This window comes from Cebus imitator, unplaced genomic scaffold, assembly GCF_001604975.1.
Source record: "Cebus imitator isolate Cc_AM_T3 unplaced genomic scaffold, Cebus_imitator-1.0 Scaffold567, whole genome shotgun sequence".
NCBI classification, from domain to species: Eukaryota; Metazoa; Chordata; class Mammalia; order Primates; family Cebidae; genus Cebus; species Cebus imitator.
Window position 1 is genome coordinate 335,623 of NW_016107882.1, and position 18,231 is coordinate 353,853.

Sequence of the window (18,231 nt, forward strand, 5' to 3'; positions counted from 1 at the left end):
AACCACCACAATTTTCTGCTTGTTGTGATTCTGTGGGTTGCCTAGGAAGTTCATCCACTGTACATGACAGAGTCCCTCCTGCTGGGGCCATGTGCTCCCAGGCTGGAACATCCACGTGCCCTCTTGTGCCCTGGGGTCTGTCTTCATAAAACCTCTACAAGCCCAACACAATCAATAGTGGTTCTCCATATAATCCATACACAAGGGTCAAGAGTAATCTTTTTCTGAGACAGAGTCTCACTCTGTCTTGCCCAGGCTGGAGTGCAGTAGCACGATCTCAGCTCTCTGCAACCTCTGTCACCTGGGTTCAAGCAATCCTCCTGTCTCAGCCTCCAGAGTAGCTGGGATTACAGGTGTGCACCACCACACCTGGCTAATTGTCATATTTTTAGTAGAGACGGGGTTTCACAATGTTGGCCAGGCTAGTCTTGAGCTACTGAGCTCAGCTGATTCACCCACTTCGGCCTCCCAAAGTGCTGAGATCACAGGCATGAGTCACTGCACCGGGCCCAAGAGCAATGTTTGAAAAGATTATTACACCACTGTAGAAGTATGAAGCATGTAGGATTAACTTAACAAAAAATACAGAATCTTCATATAGAAAATTTTTAAATGCTATCAAAAGGGATGAAAGAACATCTGAATACATGGTAACACAGCCACGTTGGTGAAAACTCATTGTCGAAATTGTGAAGTATTCATTCCACATCATTCATTTAAAAACGTTTTTTTGTATTTTCTAATGCTTTGAAGCCTTGGAGCCTTGCTTGCCCCAAAGAAGCTGCCTCTCCCAGGGCCAGCCGGCTCTTCCTAAAGTAACATTCTTACGGAACAGGGAGAATGAACCATAAGAAAGAAGTAACATTCTTACCGAAGTGCCCTGTGCAATTAATGTGATTCCAAAGGACACTGTCAGTGGGAATTTTCAGCAACTGGGAAAATTTGCTTCCAAAATTTGGAAGGAAAAATAAAATTCTCCGAATTGCTACTACAATTCTTGGGAAGAAGCGCCAATAGGAAGGAACCCGCTCTGTGATACCCAAGGCGCACGGTTCGGAAGGCGTAGCCACTGAAATAGGCCTGCGCCACTGCGGGAGTAAATGAGCACAGCCCAGTGGGTGAGAGGGGGCGGCCAGAAGGAGCTTCAGGAACCCTCTGTTCATGCTGGAAGTGGACCCACAAGAGGGAGTCAGCGATTAAGTGGTGTTGAGAATATTGGGTCTCCACGCAGAGAAAAAAATCTTCAAATGGATTAAAATACAACCATAAAAGGCAGAACTGAAAAAAGATGTTAGAAGAAAATGAAGAACATCTCTTTCTATCCTAGAGGTAAGTCCAAAATTCAAAAATTAAACAAACGAAACAAAACACCCAGCCTCACCTCAACAAGCAGGTGCCTTGTGTTCTCAATGCGCCTGGAGTATAGGAAACAATTCTCTGTGAATCTACACCCTTAAAACAGAAACAAAAGCAGAGCAAGAAACCTCAGAGACGTGGTTAGCAGCCCCAGGGAGCTGCGGGGCTTCCAGGAGGTTCCTGAGGACCGCAGGGGGACTCCTTTTGCAGTTAGAGGGCCCTTATAAACTAATTTTTTCCCTGCTGCAGAGAGAAAACTGCTCCTACCTCCTTGCCCAAGACCAACTTCTCTTAATCAAGCCTCCAGAACCCTCCAGGTCTCAAGTACGTTCCATTACATACAAAAACCAAAGCCTACGCCTGAAGGGGCAGTGTGGGCCGAGGAGCCTCCTCGCTGCTCCTCCAAGCCTGCACTGATTTCCCCATAACCAGCCCCTCCTCCCCACCCCTCGCCGTCCCCAGGAGAAAACTGCCTCCCCGCACACGAGGGTCCCAGCCCCCACCCCTGGGCACACGCCCTGTGGGCCATCCTACCCTCTCCAGCTGCGGCAGAAAAGGAGTCCCCACACCAGCCTCCAGGCCCTTCCTTCCCCAGTGCTGGCTCCTTCCTGAGACGGGGGTTTTCCACGTCTCCTGTGGGGCTGCCCTGTTGCCTTCCACCCGGGAACACGTCCTGGGCCCTTCCTTGAGCAGCTGCCCTGGATCCCAGCCTCCCGCCAAGCCTCCATCTTCCTCTTCCTACCCTCCCTCTTTTCTCGGGTAGATGGGAAAGAGCCTCTGTGATTCGTGTGCACTCCACAGCACCCTGCAGGGTGGTCCCCACCGCCTGCTGCTACCACTGGCTGGCCTTCCCAGCTCTGTCCTGGACGGGGGACTCCGTGGACTCATTACCTATGGGGGTCCTTGGCTCCTCGGCTGCTCTCTGGGGCCTCCTTGGGCTCTGCTTGGTGTGGAAGAGCGTGCCCCAGTCCTGCCCCCGGCTATGCACAGCCTTTGGCCCTGTCTCACCACCCTACCAGCTGTGCCCCCTCATGTGCTGACCCCAGAGCTGGGCCTCTGGGCCTCCACCTGCAGGTCCTGAGGGCTCAGAAGTCCTGAGGTCAGAGGGGGTCCTGAGGTCCGCGGGGGTTCTGCGGTCTAGGGTGTCCTGAGGTCGGAGGGGAGGGTCCTGATGTCTCAGGGGTCCTGAGGTCTGGGGGGTCCTGAGGTCTGGGGGGTCTGGGGTCTGGGGGGTCCTGAGGTCTGGGGGGGGTCCTGAGGTCTGAGAGGTCCTGAGGTCTGGGTGGGGTCCTGAGGTCTGGGGGGGGTCCTGAGGTCTGAGAGGTCCTGAGGTCTGAGAGGTCCTGAGGTCTGGGGGTCCTGAAGTCGAGGGGACCCGGGCGGGAGTCACGTGGGACTGGAAGAGCCTCCCCCAGCCCGGGGCAGCTTCCAGGGTCGCCGGTGCGAGCGAGCAGCCCGAGGAATAAGAAGAGCGGGGGGCCTTGGCCTGAACAGCCTGGGGCTCGGCACCCGGGGCTGCGCACCCAGGGCCCGGCCCGCCCAGCGCCCGAGCTGGACGCCTGCCTGCCCCTTCCTCCGTCCCCGCGCGCAGGCGGGCCGAGCGGCGGAAGGGGGCGACGTGGCAGCCTCGCGGGCCCCGGGGACCTCCCTTCCACCCCGCGCAGGCCCCGCCAGGGGTCCCTGTGTTCCGGCGGCAGCAGGAGGCGGCCTCAGCCCCAGCGACTCTGCGGCCCCCGGGATCTGCGCTCCTAGCCCTGCCCCGCCCCGCACCCCACAGACCCCAGAAGAGCTTCCAGGGTGCGGAGCTCGGGCTGGCGCCGCCCCTGCCGGCGGGGAGGCGGGGCTTCGGGACGCCCCGCCCCTTTCCCCGCCCCCCGCCCGCCCCGCCCACGTCAGCATCTGCGCCTGCGCGCCCGGCCCGCTCCAGCCGCCTGGCATCCTCGGCCCGCGCCCCGCCAGCCGCGGCCCCGCTCCGCGCCACAGCAGCCCGACTGCGCTCCACGCGGGACGGCGCGGCCATGAGGCTGCGGGGATGCGGCCCCCGGGCCGCCCCCGCCTCCAGCGCAGGGGCCGGCGACGCTCGGCTGCTGGCGCCCCCCGGGCGGAACCCCTTCGTGCACGAGCTGCGCCTCAGCGCCCTGCAGAAGGCCCAGGTGGGTGCCCCGGGCGCGCGGGCCCCGGAGCGGGCGCGGACGCCAGCGGTGCGGGGCCGGGAGGCGCGGCGGGGAGGGCCGGGGAGGGGGCCTCGGGCGGGGCGCGGCCCTGAGAGCGGCGGCGCCTCTTTCCCCGCGGCCCGCGGCCCCGGCGCCCGCACCCGATGCCTCGGACCCGGCGCCGGCTTCCCGCCCCCCGCCCGCACGTCCCGGACCCTCAGCGCCGTCCTCTGGGTCCCCGCGTCCCGCCCCTCCCCCAGGACGCCGCACCCGGAACCGGGCCCACCCCCCCTTCTCTGCCTCCCGGACCCCGACCTCGGCCCCCGCGCTTGTCCCTGGTCCGGGCCCCACCCGCCCTGGCAGGCCCTGCGCGCCCCCCGGAGACTCCGGAGCGGCCTCCCCTGGACGCGGCCCGCTGGCAGGAGGGGACCGCGGCGCTGGGTGAGCCTCGGGTGCGGGCCTGGGCTGGCGCGCAGGCGGCCTGGGGCCCCTGTAGGGTCCGCTGTAGGCACACGGGGCCCCTGCTCTCTGGCTGCACGTCGCATTCTGGGGTGCGTGCTTCGTTCCTGTTGTAAGGGATGCTTTGTCTGGTCTGGCCTGTGACCAGGATCAACTTTACTACGCAACCTGGGCTGCCACGTGGGAGGGAGCGGTTTGCTGAGATCCTGCAATGGGACAGTGGTGTCGGGGTGTCCCGACGGCGCCGCGAGGAGGGGGCCTCTTGCTGCGGGAAACCTCCGGGGACGTGCTGGCCCAGCCTGGGTGTCCCCGCTACCTGGCTGCCAGCTGGGCTTGCGGTGGCCTCAGATCCACTGTCAAGAGGGCCTTTTGACTCCAGAACAATTCTTCCAAGCAACCACCGCTTCGGCTGCCTGTGGGGCTGTCCAGTTTCCAGGGAGCACACTTCCAATTGTGAGAATACGATTTCCGGGAAGACGGAGGTTTTTGAATGCGTAAAAAGTATGGGAAAGAACACTAAAGTGAAAAGTTCTTGAGGCTTTGAGGTTGTCACTTCCCCAGGACGCCTGCTTTTGCTCAAAGTCCCTTGATGGGGCTGGTCCTCATGGCGTGGAAGGGGACGGTGAGCAGGAGGGCCCGATGGTGCCGCCCTCCCGCGTACACACAGGGTGAGGTCGTCCCCAGCCTGGCTCCCAGGCCCTGGGCCCCGCCACCGTGTGTATCCGGAGCCGGCCCCTCTGCCCGCTGGCCCCTGTGCCCACTGCTCTGCCTGGGCCTCCGCCTGCCGCATGCCGTCCCCTGCCGAGCGCTGTGCTTCTCCAAGTAGGGCTTGGGATACGGCCGCTCATCCTGTGCCCCTCATCCATTCCTCCTCTTCAATCCTCACCCCACCCAGCCACCAGGTTCTCTCCCTGAGTCACTCTCAGCCCAGCAGGCTTTCTTCCTCCTGCGCTCTGCTCCTGAGAAGTCCCCGGGGGTACCCCATGAACTCCCAACGCCTGCTGTGGTTTCCAGGGCTTTCACAGCCCCACTGCTGCCCCAGCTCTGTCTTGGCTGCCTCCGGAGTCCTCTCTCTTCCTGCCTTCCTGGTCCCTCCTGGCTCCCTGGGAGAAGCATCAAGCCCCTCCTCCCTGGAGGTCCCCGGAGGCCACTTCCGCATCCCTGTCATAGTTGCGGCCCCGGGTCAGCAGGAGCACAGGGGCGAGCTGTGTTTTGTCTAAAAGTGTGCGCCCACTGCCCTGGTGAGAAGCTGGGCAGAGACTCTCATGGTTTGGGTACAGATGTCAGGGCAGAGCCAGAAGTGCCCAACCCCTGGGCCTGCTTTCCTCCCCAAGTCCTCAGAGCAGCGAGCTGCTCCCAGTGGCTCTTGGGCAGGGGCTCACCGGGAGACTCCTGGTCCGGAGATTGGAGATTGAAGCTTCAAGCAGCTTTTCTCCCTTGGGCTGAAGCCAGGCAGAGATCCTGGCTTTAGGTGTCTCGGCCTCTCGGAGGGAGGGTGGCCTTGTATGCGCCCTGTTGCCACGTCAGAGGCCCCATCTGTGGTTTGGCGTGTTTGTACATCCACTTGCTTCTGCTCAAGGCTGTAGTTTGTAAATGTTCTCAGAGCTCTCTGCAGAAACATTCTGCTTTTCACCAAGCATTGCTTTGCAAAGCTTTTACTTTTATGTGATATATTCTTGTAAAGTTTCCACAGAGTGAAATAGCCTATCTTTCTTCCCCAAAGAAACTGGTCCAGTAGTGGCTGACACACTTGAGAACCATCAGAAACCCAGCTAAGTTCCCAGTTGAGATAAACCAGTGAGTACCTGCATTTACCTGTGAGCATTTGCCCCCTGGGAGGGGCTGCAGGGTGTCTTCGGATTAATGCCATGTGGGGACACCTCCTTCTCCAGCCAGCCCATCTGTCATTTAACTACAGATTTAGTGAGGAGCTTAAGTACGTCTTTGGACAGAAAACAGCACGTTAAGATCTGAAAAGAGGTACCAAAGCCGTCAGGGTCTGTAATACATGCAATGTTGTAATCCCCTGGCTAAAGCAAGGACATAGAGTTTAGGACGGTGAACAGGATGGCGTAGGGTCTTGGTGAATTCAGCTAAAGTTCTTCATGGTCACACATTAATGTGTTGTTTTGAAGGCACGAAGTGGTTTTCTGTCACCCAGGGTTTTCACGGAACTCCCCTTGGAATCTGTGGCTGTGAGCATTTCCCACCCTGGTCCTGATGCATTTGCCCCATTTCCAAAGTCTGTGCAGCTCAGAGCCAGAGTCGGCAAGAACTTACTTCCTGGAAAGCCTGACGCAGCTTGGAGCTGAGTCCTTGGACGGGCGTCGCTAGCTCAGAGCGGAGGAGGCTGCTGGGTGCCCGCTTGCCCACGCCGGCTAATCCACAGAAAGGATTAGGGTGAGGGTTGAGTTCAGGGACGGATTCTGCCCCTCCCTGCCTGGTGGCCCTGCATGGAATTTACCCAAAAGTGGGCCATCTTTTTCTCCACATTTTTATACAAATGCCTGAATTATGGTTTGTTTTAAAAAAACTCAGGAGCAGGACTCTGCCCTCTCAGCCTCACTCCTAAGTCCTGTGTGGCCACTGTGGAGCAGGGAGTCCTGTGCCTGCTACCTCGCCGGGCTCCTCATGCAGATGGCCGCTTTTGCAGAGTGTTCCTGACCCTTGGTGCCCCCAGCACACATGCACAGGGATGGGCTTTCTCAGGCTTCTCTGAGCTACGCCGGCTGCCCACTGGATCCCTGGGTGCTGCCTGCCTGGATTCAGTAAGAATGGCTCTGCTCATGGCTCAGCCCCAGTGTTGTGCAGCGGGTGTGGAGGGGTGGGGTGGCCCAAGGAGATACCCTGTGGGAACACCAGGCAGTCACAGCCCATGGAGGAGACGCAGGAGAGTGCCTGTCCCTTGGGGAGGGTGGAGAAGGCCGGCCTCAGAGACCTTGGAGACAGCGCCAGGCCCTCAGCCCCCAGCCGCCTTCTGATGATCTGGGTGTGATGGTGCCAGCTGTTTTGGCCCAGTAGAGGCCCAGGGGTCATTTTCCCATGTCCTCGCCCCTGGTCACTGTCATCCTCTGTCCCAGGAAGAACAGGTAAGGACACAGAGGCCCAGGTGCTATGCCGTCTCCCAGGCAGGGACGGCAGCGTGGGCTGGCTTAGCGTGGACGCCTGTCCTGAGCTCACAAGGAGCCCTGATCTTAGGGAACTGGCTTTATGCTCTAAGTCACCGAGAGCGCTCCAGGAACCCTCTCTAATTTTCTGAAAGGATGCGCTCATGAAACCTATTTGTGGTTAACTTTGAGAAGGGGGAAGGGGGATTCAAAATTGGGAAAGATTTTACTTTTCATTTTGTATAGGCTTCTGTCCTAAAACTTGGATTTCTAACACGAGTGTGTATATGAGAATATGTGTGTATACACGCATACACACACATACACATAATGGCATACACACACATATACGTGCAGGTATACACATACACATAAGCATCCCCACATACACAAGCGCACGAACATAGTTTTGTTTTACTGCTGACAGCAAAGCACCATCAGTTTCACGCAGAAATCTGTGATTGTGGCGTAAAGCTCGCCCTCAGCGGACACTGTCTTTGCACTCCTGTTTCACTGTGAGAAAGAGCCCTTCATCTTTATATTGTCAGCACTCATCTGGGCTGACTTTTACACTCTGCAGCTTCTGGCCTGTTTCAGGCCTCGAGTCTGGTGTGAGCCGTGGGAGCCGCTTTCTTCCCCTACACGTGCACCCTGCTCTTCGCACTTCCTACAGACACAGCTTCCTTCTTTAGTGAGGTGGCACCTTCCCATTCCCAGGCAGTACTGACACCCAGGACTGCATCCCCTTGTCCCCTGTGTGGGGAGGCACTGCCAGGGGTGGGGGCTTCTGCCTGGGGACGGCAGCCTTTTCCAAACCTCAGTTTGACTCTTGAATTTCAAATGTCCCCCCTGTTGCTGTGTGAACGGTGTTCTTTAGAAAATGTCAAGCTGTGGTCACTACCTGCTTCCATTTCATTTAAATCATTTCTTCCTGAGAGTGGTACTCTCTGCAGTTGAATGATCTAATTCTCATATAGAAGTGTTAGGATTTGGTGCCTACAAAAATGGCCACTCAGGAGCCCTGCTGCAGGTGCCGAGCGCAGGACTCAACCACCACACCTGCTGGCTGTTTGGCCGATGGCCGGTGCCTCTTGTGCCCACATGGGCGGAGTGCCCTCAAGTGCTATAAGGGCCCAGGCAGTGGAGAGCACGGCTCCCACTGCTCTTCTCTGAGAAGCACCCTGGGCTGTACTGCTTGGCTGTGCCTGGTTGGGAGTGTCCAAGCCAGACTTCCCCGAGGTCATCCATCTTGCTAAGCCATGTCCCTGTCCCTGACGCAGAGACTGCAGGCGGAGCCCTCCTGCCCTTCATCTTCCTGTTTCCAGGGCCCTCGTCCCCACGCGGCCCATGGCAAAAGTGCCACGGTTCCCACAATGTCCTGGGGCCGCGACTGCTCTCTCCCTGCCCTGTGGGCCTTCTGTGGGTGCTGGGGCATGCTTACCATTCCCGGTTCCTGTTTCTAGCATCTTTAGTGTAAACCTTTAATCTAGCTGTGGATCATTTTGAACATGAGCCCAGGGGAAAAAAGCATGATGCTAGGCTTGTGTTTGGAAATTACATGATTTTCCAATGTGATCAGTGTTTGTCCTTCCGAAGCCCAAGTGCGTTCGCAACCCTGGGTGATACTGTGTGCTGTGTTAACACCAGCGCGTCCCTGGCTGCTCAGCCGTGTTCTAGCAGCGTGAGCTTAGCTGTGTTGAAGGTGAGGTGCTGTTCTTGAACTTCCACACAGTCAGCCCTCGGCTGCCGTCAGTGTGGTCTCTGCTGTGCTGTGATTGGTGGCCCTCCAACCTCGTCCCCTGTCCCCTTGTCCCCTGTGTGGGGAGGCACTACCAGGGTGGGAGCTGGTACCTGGAGACAGCAGCCTTTTCCAAACCTTGATTTTACTCTGAAATTTCACACTTCCTTCTTAGAGCCAGAGGAGTGAGTGATTTCCTCTTAAAAGTTATTTGCCACATACAAGCTTAAACATAGGAAAAGAAAGAAAACAATCCCTCTCCCAGTTCCCAATGTTTCAAAACTCTTGGGGTAGAACCAAGGCTGGGCCAAGATGCTGGAGGGCAGGGGTCCTGGAGCCGGGGAGGCCTGGTGTCCGAGCACAGACGCGACTTTGGCGCCCCGGGACAGTGGGGATGCCGCCAAGCTGGGCGGGCGAGGATCAGGCATGGAATGCCTGGGCCCTTTGTAGTGGAGTCTGTTTGCTGTCCGAGGCTACCCCTGGAGCGCTTAGATCCACCTTTCTACAGCAGTGAGTCACTGCCCCTATCAGGGAAGGGTCATGCTCACCTCTGCACCACGTGAATCATCATTGTGACACCGTCGTGGGTCCTGTGCATCCATCAAGCTCAGCAAGTCCCAGTGATCTGGGTCATTTCTGCCTCCGCAACAACCGCCCCCAGGCAGTGACCTCCAGCCCTCGGCAGCCCTCCCCCTCCGTCCACAGCCGCACGTCAGGCTGGTCACCTCTGTCCCTCCATGTGCTCAGAGGAGTGGACATACTTGCGAGGGCCCACAGCCCCTGCCCACTCCTGTTCCACCTGCTGGCCAGCACCAGGGGTCAGCCTTGCCCCAGAGACATTACTGGTGGGCCAGGGGTCTCCCTACAGCTGGGGGGAGCAGGATGTACTGGGTGGAGGGTCTCCCATAGCTGGGGACAGGGCCAGGATGTGCTTGGTGGGCTCCCTGGAGATGGTGGCACAGACCCAGAATTGTGGGGACAGAGGCGCTCCTGCAGCTCGGGGGCATGGGGGGAGCCAGGATGTTCTGGGGGGCTTCCTGTATCTGCTGGTAGTGTGAGGCAGGGTATACAGGGGAGGCTGGGGGCTCCTGCTGCTTTTGAGGGGCTGGGCCAGGATGTTCTGGTGGGGGAGGGGGTCTCTATATCTACAGGTAGTATGGGGCAGGGTGTAGAGGGCAGTCTGGGAGCTCCTGCAGCTTTCGAGGGGCTGGGCCAGAATATGCTGGGGGACTCCCCATATCTTTGGGCAGTTCGGAGTAGGATGGGCTGGGCAGGCTGGGGGCACTTGCAGCAGGAGCCCCTGATACAGGCTGTGCTGGGGGCAGGGCTGCCACCGCAGGGGGCTTGGGAAGTGCTCTCCACCAGGGCCCCCCTGGCTTTCTGCAGATATTTTTTAAACAAGTGCAAGCAGTTGGAAATGTCACAGATCCTGACTTTCAGGATTCTTTTTACTCAGACCGTGCAGAAGATCGGGGAGATAGGCACCTCGAGAGGGTCTGTCTCAGGGCCTGCGCTGAGCAGGAAAGGTGCTGCCTTGGGGAAGGGTCCCCTGAGGGGAGCTGCGGTTCCTGAGGTGTGGGTGAGGGTCCTGTTGCAGCTGGAGGTGGAAGGTGGGTCCTGGCGGAGCGTGCAGGTAGGTCGTCTTGTTGGAGTGGAGCCCGCTTCTCCTGAGCCCCCCATGCATGATGTGTCGCTGTCTGCAGTGCCTGCAGGGTTCCCAGCCCCTGAGGTTCGCAGACACCAACAAAGCGAAACGCTGCTGCAAGCCTTGGCCTGTCGGGGATGCGTTCCCAGCCCCGGAACTAAAGTGTGGAAAAGGTGCACCTTGGTCAGGGTGTGGCCTTTGCTTCACTTCACCACCTGTGGGCCCCGTCTGGACTCTGAGTCCCTCACTGCGGAGCAGACCCCCAGGGTCCTGGGACACAGCCTGGGGCTCAGGAATGAGCTGCTGCAGGAACAGTCTTAAGAAGCAGGCTGCCTCTCACTGCGCATGCTTGGTGTTGGCGTGGCTCTTCTCTAAAGCTGTGAGGCCCCGTCCCTGCCGATGGCCCCGTGCTGCTGGGGCAGCAGGGCTGGCGTTTGGACCCTGTTTGTTGTTTTAGGCTGTCGCTCACTGGGCAGATGAGGCTGGGGCCTCCCTGTGCCTGGCCTGTGCTGAGCCGCGGCATCTCCTGTGCTGCCGCTCCCCTCAGCCTCAGGGACAAAGCACGGCCCTGCCGTCTCCGGCCTCTTCGCAGCAGCTGTGGTGTGGGCCCCGCCCGTGCGCTGCCCATCTGGCCACGTTCTCATTGGAGCTTCTCCACTGCCCCTGGGGCTCCGGGGCTCCATTTCCACACATGGGAGCTTGGTGCCTTGAAAGCTGCCTTCCGAGGAATGTAATCACCGGCGTCCTGCCCCACGGGTGACAGCCTGTGGAAATAGGTCAGCTGTAACCGAGTCACTGCAGCCTCCAGAGAGGAACCTGCAGCCAGTTTCTGCTTTTGGAGCTTAGCCTGCTCCCACGGTGGAGTGCTTACAGCCCAGGAACACACTTTCAGTGCTTTTGCTCCCTTCCCTCCTGTTTCTTCTCGTGAGCACCTGCCATGAGCAGGGCCCTGCCAGGAGCTGAGCCCATGGGGTGACCAGCCAGCCATGGAAGGACCTCCCAGCCTGCAGCCTGGATTGCTCCTGAATCTCACGTCTAGAGTAGGGGGCTGCAGGATGGACATGGGAGACCTCATGTGGGGACCAGAGGGACAGAACTCTAGCTGGGAGCCCCAAAAACTTTAGGGAAGGGGGATTTGTGCAGAGCTTCGCTGGTGAGGAGGCATGAGTACTGTCTGGGAGACTGCGTGGGCAGGACCTGGAGGCTGCCTTGGGGAGCAGTGGGTTGGCCCTGGCCCCGGCCTGCCATCGGTCATCTTGAAGCAGGTACTGGGGCGTTGGCTGTGGTGCCCAGATAGCCACCCTGCGTGGGCCCTCTCTCCACGGGGCCTCTGCACTGTCTCCTTCAGAGTTCTCAGCTGAGCTCACACCCCCACCCCGTGCCCTTTCCCCACAGGCCCACACCTGGATGCCTGTATGTGCCATCTGAGCCAGGGGGTGCTGCGGTCTCCGTCGGTCTCTTTCTGCCTGCATCTGGACACCCTTTGTCCAGAGCGCCATCGCAGGTGCTCAGAACGTGTCTGCAGAAAGAGTAAACGTGTTTTCCTTCACACACCTTTGTACTCAGTGACTTACACACCCCAGCTGTGTGTGGGCATCGTGCCCTGTGCGGGGTCGCAGGCGTGAGCCAGGGCTTTAGGGCGCCCCCAGTGCAGACAGCAGCAGCCCTGATGGGAGGAAGATCCAGGTGAATTCGTAGGCCGTAGCTAGCTCGGGGGGGCCCGAGGGAGCCAGCCTGCAGGGCACAGCCTCATTCCCAAGGTGACAAGGTGTCCAGGAATCTGCGTTTGTAGCACACGAGGTGAAGAGTCGAGATGTGGCCCTCCCTGGGCACTTCTGCAAGCTGTGTCTTCTCGGGTGCCTGCAGGGTGCTTCCCCAGAGGTTGGGGTACGATTCTGCAAGAGGCACAGACACTGGGTGTTGCCGGGATAGAGAGCGAGAGGGAGGTGCTCCTGTGGGGGTCCTCTTGGGCCGGGTCAGTGTGACCCCTCGAGTGTCTGTGGGATGATGTTGCTGAGCTGCAGAGAGCGGTCTCTGCTCCAGAGACACTCGCACCCCGCCAAGCCCCCTGCCCTCCAGGTCACGCGCCAGCAGCCTGAGCGGTGTCAGTGTCACCCCAGGGTGCTGCCTGCGTGATGCCAGGGCGTCCTGGTGACCACGCCTGTGCCAGCGGTCCCAGGCCTTCCCTGTATCCTGGACTCACAGGGCAGCTGCTTGGGTGTTGGTGGGGGTTTCCCGGTCATAGGGTGTCATGTTGCAGGAATGCCCAAGAGCAGACTGGCTTTGATCCCGTACAGAAGGGTGCAGCATCCCTGGAAGACATCAGTGGATGGAAAATAGAGTGGTCTAGGGAAATCACTGAGCTGTGTGGGGCTGCGGGGCCGATTTGCAAATTCAGAGGGAATTGCTGAACACACTTACCTCGAAGGCGATGGTGCTGAGGGTTCTGGTGAGGACTGCGGAGTAGCGATGACAGCAGCATGAGCTGGTGCGGCTGGTTGAGGGTTTGAAAGGAAAAATAGTTCAGTTTTAGAAAAGCTATGTTTAATTTTAGATGTGAGTGGGAGAGCAGAGAAGAAACAGCTTTATATATAGCCGTAAGCACGGGCTCTGGGGGAGCGGTTCCCGTCGGGAGGCACAGATCCTCCTTGGAGTCACACGGGGTGGGGGCGAGAAGCTCCGGAGTGTGACGTCGCTGAAATCTCAGGTCAAGGAAACAATGGGTGTTCACAGGCCAGGGAGAAAAACACGAAGAAACCCACTGCAAATTTGGCAAAAGCTTTATACACGTTCACGTAAATGAGCAAATTACACAACAGAAGTGGGAATACCCAGTAAAAATAAGTCGTTCCTCCTGATGAAAGTGTCCCTGCGGACGGCGGGCGCTCCTGGCAGCCCCTCCCACCTCCTGCAGGCCTCACCTGGGATCTGTGGTTCCTGAGGTGCCCTGGGCTCCGAAGGCTGCGTGTGGCGCGAGCCTGCAGCGTGCTTCACGGTGCCAGTTTTCCGTATTCACGTCTGCTTTCAGTATTGTAACTCAGAATTAATTGTGGGCGTGATCGCTGATTCCGTATTTAAATGCAGCGTTTGATTTGGGCCAGAAGGCATGAATAAAGGTGTTTTGGTGATTGGGGGAGACGGGAAAGGAGGGCGTTTCCTGCCACTGCCCTCCTTCGGTGGTGTCTGTGGGTGCTGGACGGAGTCGGTAAGTCCCGAAGCTCCCGCCGGTCTCAGATGCGGAGGGCGTGCCTGCTGCCTCCGCTGGGATGCCTGAGAGAACTGCTGCGCTTTCAAAAGTCGTTCTTTCTCTAAAAGGAAAAAGCAAAATGAAATTAGATGTAACTTTTCCCTCCTGCCCATGTCGAGAGCAGTCCTAGGATCTGAAGCATTCCCAAGCGGCTCTGCTGAGTCTGTGAAGTCTGTGTGGGGCCTCACACTGCCCAGGGCCCTCTGCTCATTCTGTTCTGGGGGATTGTGTCTCATCTAAATCAGGTGACAAATAGCTTGCTTTCCGTTAATTCATAAGCAACAAAAAGAGTGACCAAGATTGCTCCCTGGGGAGTGGGTCCAGCTCACCCCCTGCACCTTCTGCCTGTCACCACTTTAATCTGCTTCAGGAAGCCCGTGACCCTGTCCCCAGGGCCTCTCAGGGGAGTCTGGAGGTGACTGAGGCCAGACGCCCGGGGTGACCTTTGAGGACGGCACGAGCTGGCCCCAGAAGCTGCCGTTCCCTTCGCTTCCGGAGGAGCCCTGGCTTCCCCAGTGGGCCTGCACATCCGGTGCTCCAGCTGCCCTGCCAGATAGGGGCCCCTCTCCCCAGCAGGAGAGCCAGCCAGCCTTAGTGGCCCCAGAGGCAGAAGGCTAGGAGGCCACCTGAGGGAGTGGGTGCTGGGTCCATTTTGGAGGGGGCCCAACAGGAGTTGGGGAGAGAGAAAGTGGGCCATAGGAATGGCAGTACCCTGAGAAGGGAAGGCTGGAGCGGGGCTTCGTGGGGCTGGGTTTGGGACATCAGCTGGCAGGGTGGTAGGTCACCCGCCAGCCCTGCACACCTGCGGGGACTGAGTAGCATCTGAGGGTGTCAGTGTGGGGGTATTGGCCACCGTCCAAGGGCTTGAGAGTGCACAGAGTCGGGGGGGTCCCAAGCTTGTGGATCCCCCGACACCCACCCACCTCCCCCAGGGCAGCCCCTGCACGCCAGCCACCCTGCAGCCCTGGCTTGTGCACTGACATGTGACCACCTGGGAAGGCTGCCCTGTTGTCCCCCCTGGCCTCACTTTCCCCACTGGTACAAGGCTTTCCACAGTGGGTGGGTGTTTTTGCTCTCTGGGGTTGCACCAGCCTCCTGGGGCACACGGCTACATCCCCTGGTGGGATTTTCTCTGCCTTCCCCTCTGAGAGTAAGGTCACCTTCTGGGTGACATGGGGAAATGCGGCCTGGCCTTACTCATCTCTGCATCTCACTCAGCGAATTCTGGAGTGCCATACGCACTCCATTCTGGGTGGGTTATTTGGGGCTGGCTGTTAGAGAGCTGTATAGTTCCTTACACCACTTCTTCGAGCCCCACTGGCCTTTCCTTCTATTTGGCAGTGTCCATGAGCAGCTCGCGCCGGCTGCTGCCCAGTGGTCTGGGTTTTTGGGCTGGGGCACAGGCTGGGGCCTCTGGGTGTGTCCCCTCAGCATCTGAGGGTGGCCATGGTGCCTCTGTGTCCCAGGCTGCAGTGTCCTCAGGGGTTGTGGGACCCACAGGTCAGGGCGCCTGCTAGTTCTGGAGGCTGTGGGCCTCAGTGCTGTTGGCTGGAGGCCGGCTTGGCGGGTGCTGGGCCTGGGAGCCCCTCACGGTGTTGTGAGCTCTCAACCCAGGCCCCACCTAGTGCATGACTTCACTCCCTCATCACGCACCTCTGCGTGTTCCCCTGGGACCGTGAGCCTCAAAAATGCTTGGGTTGCAATTGAACGTTGACCCGGTGGCACAAGGCACCAGCCCTGTGCTGTGTCTGACCTCAACTCACCCGCCTTGGGATCCATCCCCGGTGCCCTGTGTGGTCACCTCACCTACCTCAGGGTCCACCCCTGGGGCCCTTTGTGTCTCGGAGCTTCTCTCTTGACTGGCTAGAGATGCTCGTCACACAGGTGACTTCTGATTCACCTGCCCCCAGTGGCACCCTGGGTGGCATCCTGCCCTGCTGCCACTAGCAACAAAATCCGCAGCCTGGGGCCACCTTCCCGATCGCCCAGCCCATGTGCTCAGCTCCTGGGACACCTGGCACCAGTCTCAGCGAGGACCTCTCTCCCCTCCAGCCCCCTTGAGGCGCCTTGCCCTGAGCGGAACAGGTCGTACCTGGGCTCTTGGTGGAAGAACCACTAGAGAGGTGCCCCAAGAGGTGTCTCCTGCTGAGCCCCGGCGTCACCAGCATCCTCTGCCCACACGGTGCCCTGGACAGGTTGTGACGGGAGGCCAGTGCCCGCCCTCCACGCACCTGCTCTTCTCTTCCTGTTTTGAGCCAATGGAACTTCTCAAAGGAGGAGGATGCAGAGCCTTCTCAGACACAGGAGCACCTCCTGGGGCTCACCAGAAGGGTGGGTGCTCCCAGGCAGCCCAGCCCAGTGCAGGTTCTTTTGGCAGCGAGGTGTTTCACTGGGATCTGTTTCACCTTCCCCAGAACCCACCTCTCCCTGTTCCCACTGAGCACCTCCCTCCCTCCCTGGCTGTGCAGCACCTGGGCTCCCGGGTCATGCTATGGGATGAGGGCCATTGGCCCTGACCCCTCGCTTCCTCCGGGGAGCAGCCTGCAAGCCCCCCCCCCATGCCTTCCCTCCCTTCCTTTTCCTCCCAGTCTCTGGGTCTCTTTGCCTTTTGGTGTCCTCCAAGGATGGTGCGCAGGGATGGGGTGCTCTGTGAGCACAGTCTCTCTCTGTTTCCATGAATGAATCGGAGGCGTCTGAGAAGCAGAGCCGGCCAGGATGAGGCCGAGGCAGCCTCTGGACGGCAGGCACCCGTGTGCGCTGCCGCACACCCTCACCGTGGGAGGAGCGGACATTCTTTTGTAGATCTGCAGATGCACTGTCACATATCCTGTGGAATCAGGAGAATTTTTTCTCCAGAATTAAAGCAGCAATGTTGGCTGCACCTTCAGGAGGAGCATTCCTGTGAGCTGCCTCCACCATGCAGACCGTGGAGCTTGGGAGTGGCTGGCGCTCGGTATCTGCCCTCACGGCCTGTGTTGGGTGACACAACCCCGCACCCTCCAAGGCTCCAGGCCCACCTCTTTTGGGCAGCTTCCCCCACCCCCACCTTGTTGCGGGTGCACCAGAGCTCCTCTTGCTGGCTGGGGCACTGTAGCGTTGCATCTCTAGCACTTGGGCTCGGAGGAGCCGCGATGTTGCTGGGTGCTACAATGGTATGCGTGCACATGGGAGGGACCACATGTTCTCTGGAGGCCCTCGTGTCTCTGGTTTAGCACTGAGCGTGAAACGCCGGGCGATGCCGGGGCCTGGAACTGCTGATGGCACTAGTGACCTTGGCAGAGATGAGGGAGGGGTTTGCCAGCTGCCTGACGTCAGGAAGCTGGGCCTGGGCATTGTGGCCACCGGTGCCTTCACTCAGACTTCTAGAGAATTCCAGGCCAGCATTAGGATGGGCCTGTTTACATCTAAAACAAGAATCATCACTTTTATACCGTCTGTTATGGGAAATTTCAAACATGTCAAATACCTTTCTTGGCTCAGGCTTCCATCATAAAGTGCCCCAGACCTGGCTTAAACCACAGACATTGTTCTCTCACCATCCGGAGGCTGCAGTCCGAGACCTAGGTACGGCAGGACTGCTTCCTCCTGGGGCCTCTCCTGGGCTTACAGACGGCGTCTTCTCCCTGCGTCCTCACAGGGCCGCCCTCCGTGGGTGTCTGTCCTCATCTCTTCTTATAAGGACAGCAGGAAGGTTGGATCAGGGCCTCCACGTGACCTCTTTCTACCTGAATCATCTCTTTAAAAAAGACCCATCTCCAAATACAGTCACTTCTGGAGTCCTGGGGGTCAAGACGTCAACAGGAAGTGGGGAAGGGGATCAAAATTCAACCCAGAACACCAAAGCAGTCATAATACAGTGGGCCCCAGACCTGTCCCCAGCCCAGAGAAGGATGGTGTATGGCCAGGCCGGGTCACGTGAACTCCCACTGTGCCCACCCTGCTTGGCGTGGCTGCTGTCACTAAGGACCACAGACAGGGTGGGCCCTCAACAGCAGACACGGATTTCTCACCGTTCTGGAGGCTGAAGCCCCAGGTGCCGGCGGATCTGGTGTCTGCCAAGGACCTCCTCTGGGTTGATAGAGAGGGCACCTTCTTTGTCCCCACAAAGTGGAGCGTGAACGAGCTCTCTCGGGGCTCTGGTGCCCGTGGATTAAGAGGCTCCTCCAGCTCCTGCTTGTTTGCGACGACGGATTTGGGCTGTTTTGTGGAGTTTTGTGTGTTGTGGCGCTCTCTGCATTTTCTGATTGATTGAAGCTTCTTGTTGTCATCGGGGTTTTCTGGAAGCTGGGTGTTGCATCTAGACCCAGAGAGGGTGGGTTCCCACTGGGCTGCTGTGCTGCTCCTGCACCAGGCTTGGCATTGGCTGCTGCTGGACCTGTCCCCAAGTGTGTGAGAGCTGGGTAGGCCCGAGCCAGCCCTCAGGACATGAGCTCTGCCAGCTTCCCTGATGTGGGCTGCGCCATGGTGCCGGGAGCCCCCACACCCAGCCTCCGCCAGCTTCCCTGATGTGGGCTGCGCCATGGTGC

At 59.1% G+C, this 18,231-nt stretch overlaps 1 protein-coding gene across 2 annotated transcripts in view; it reads left to right on the forward strand.

The window, feature by feature from the left end:
* The first annotated feature begins 3,263 nt into the window (after positions 1-3,263).
* Positions 3,264-18,231, forward strand: part of LPCAT1 (lysophosphatidylcholine acyltransferase 1) — a 69,759-nt gene continuing 54,791 nt past the window's right edge. The window contains exon 1 of one of the 2 annotated variants that reach the window (XM_017515950.1): positions 3,264-3,509. In XM_017515950.1, coding sequence (XP_017371439.1) covers positions 3,375-3,509 — 135 coding nt within the window. In that variant the 5' untranslated portion in view covers positions 3,264-3,374. Of the gene's footprint in view, positions 3,510-5,696; positions 5,766-18,231 lie in introns of those variants that run through there. The other variant, XM_037734023.1, reaches the window with a different exon arrangement.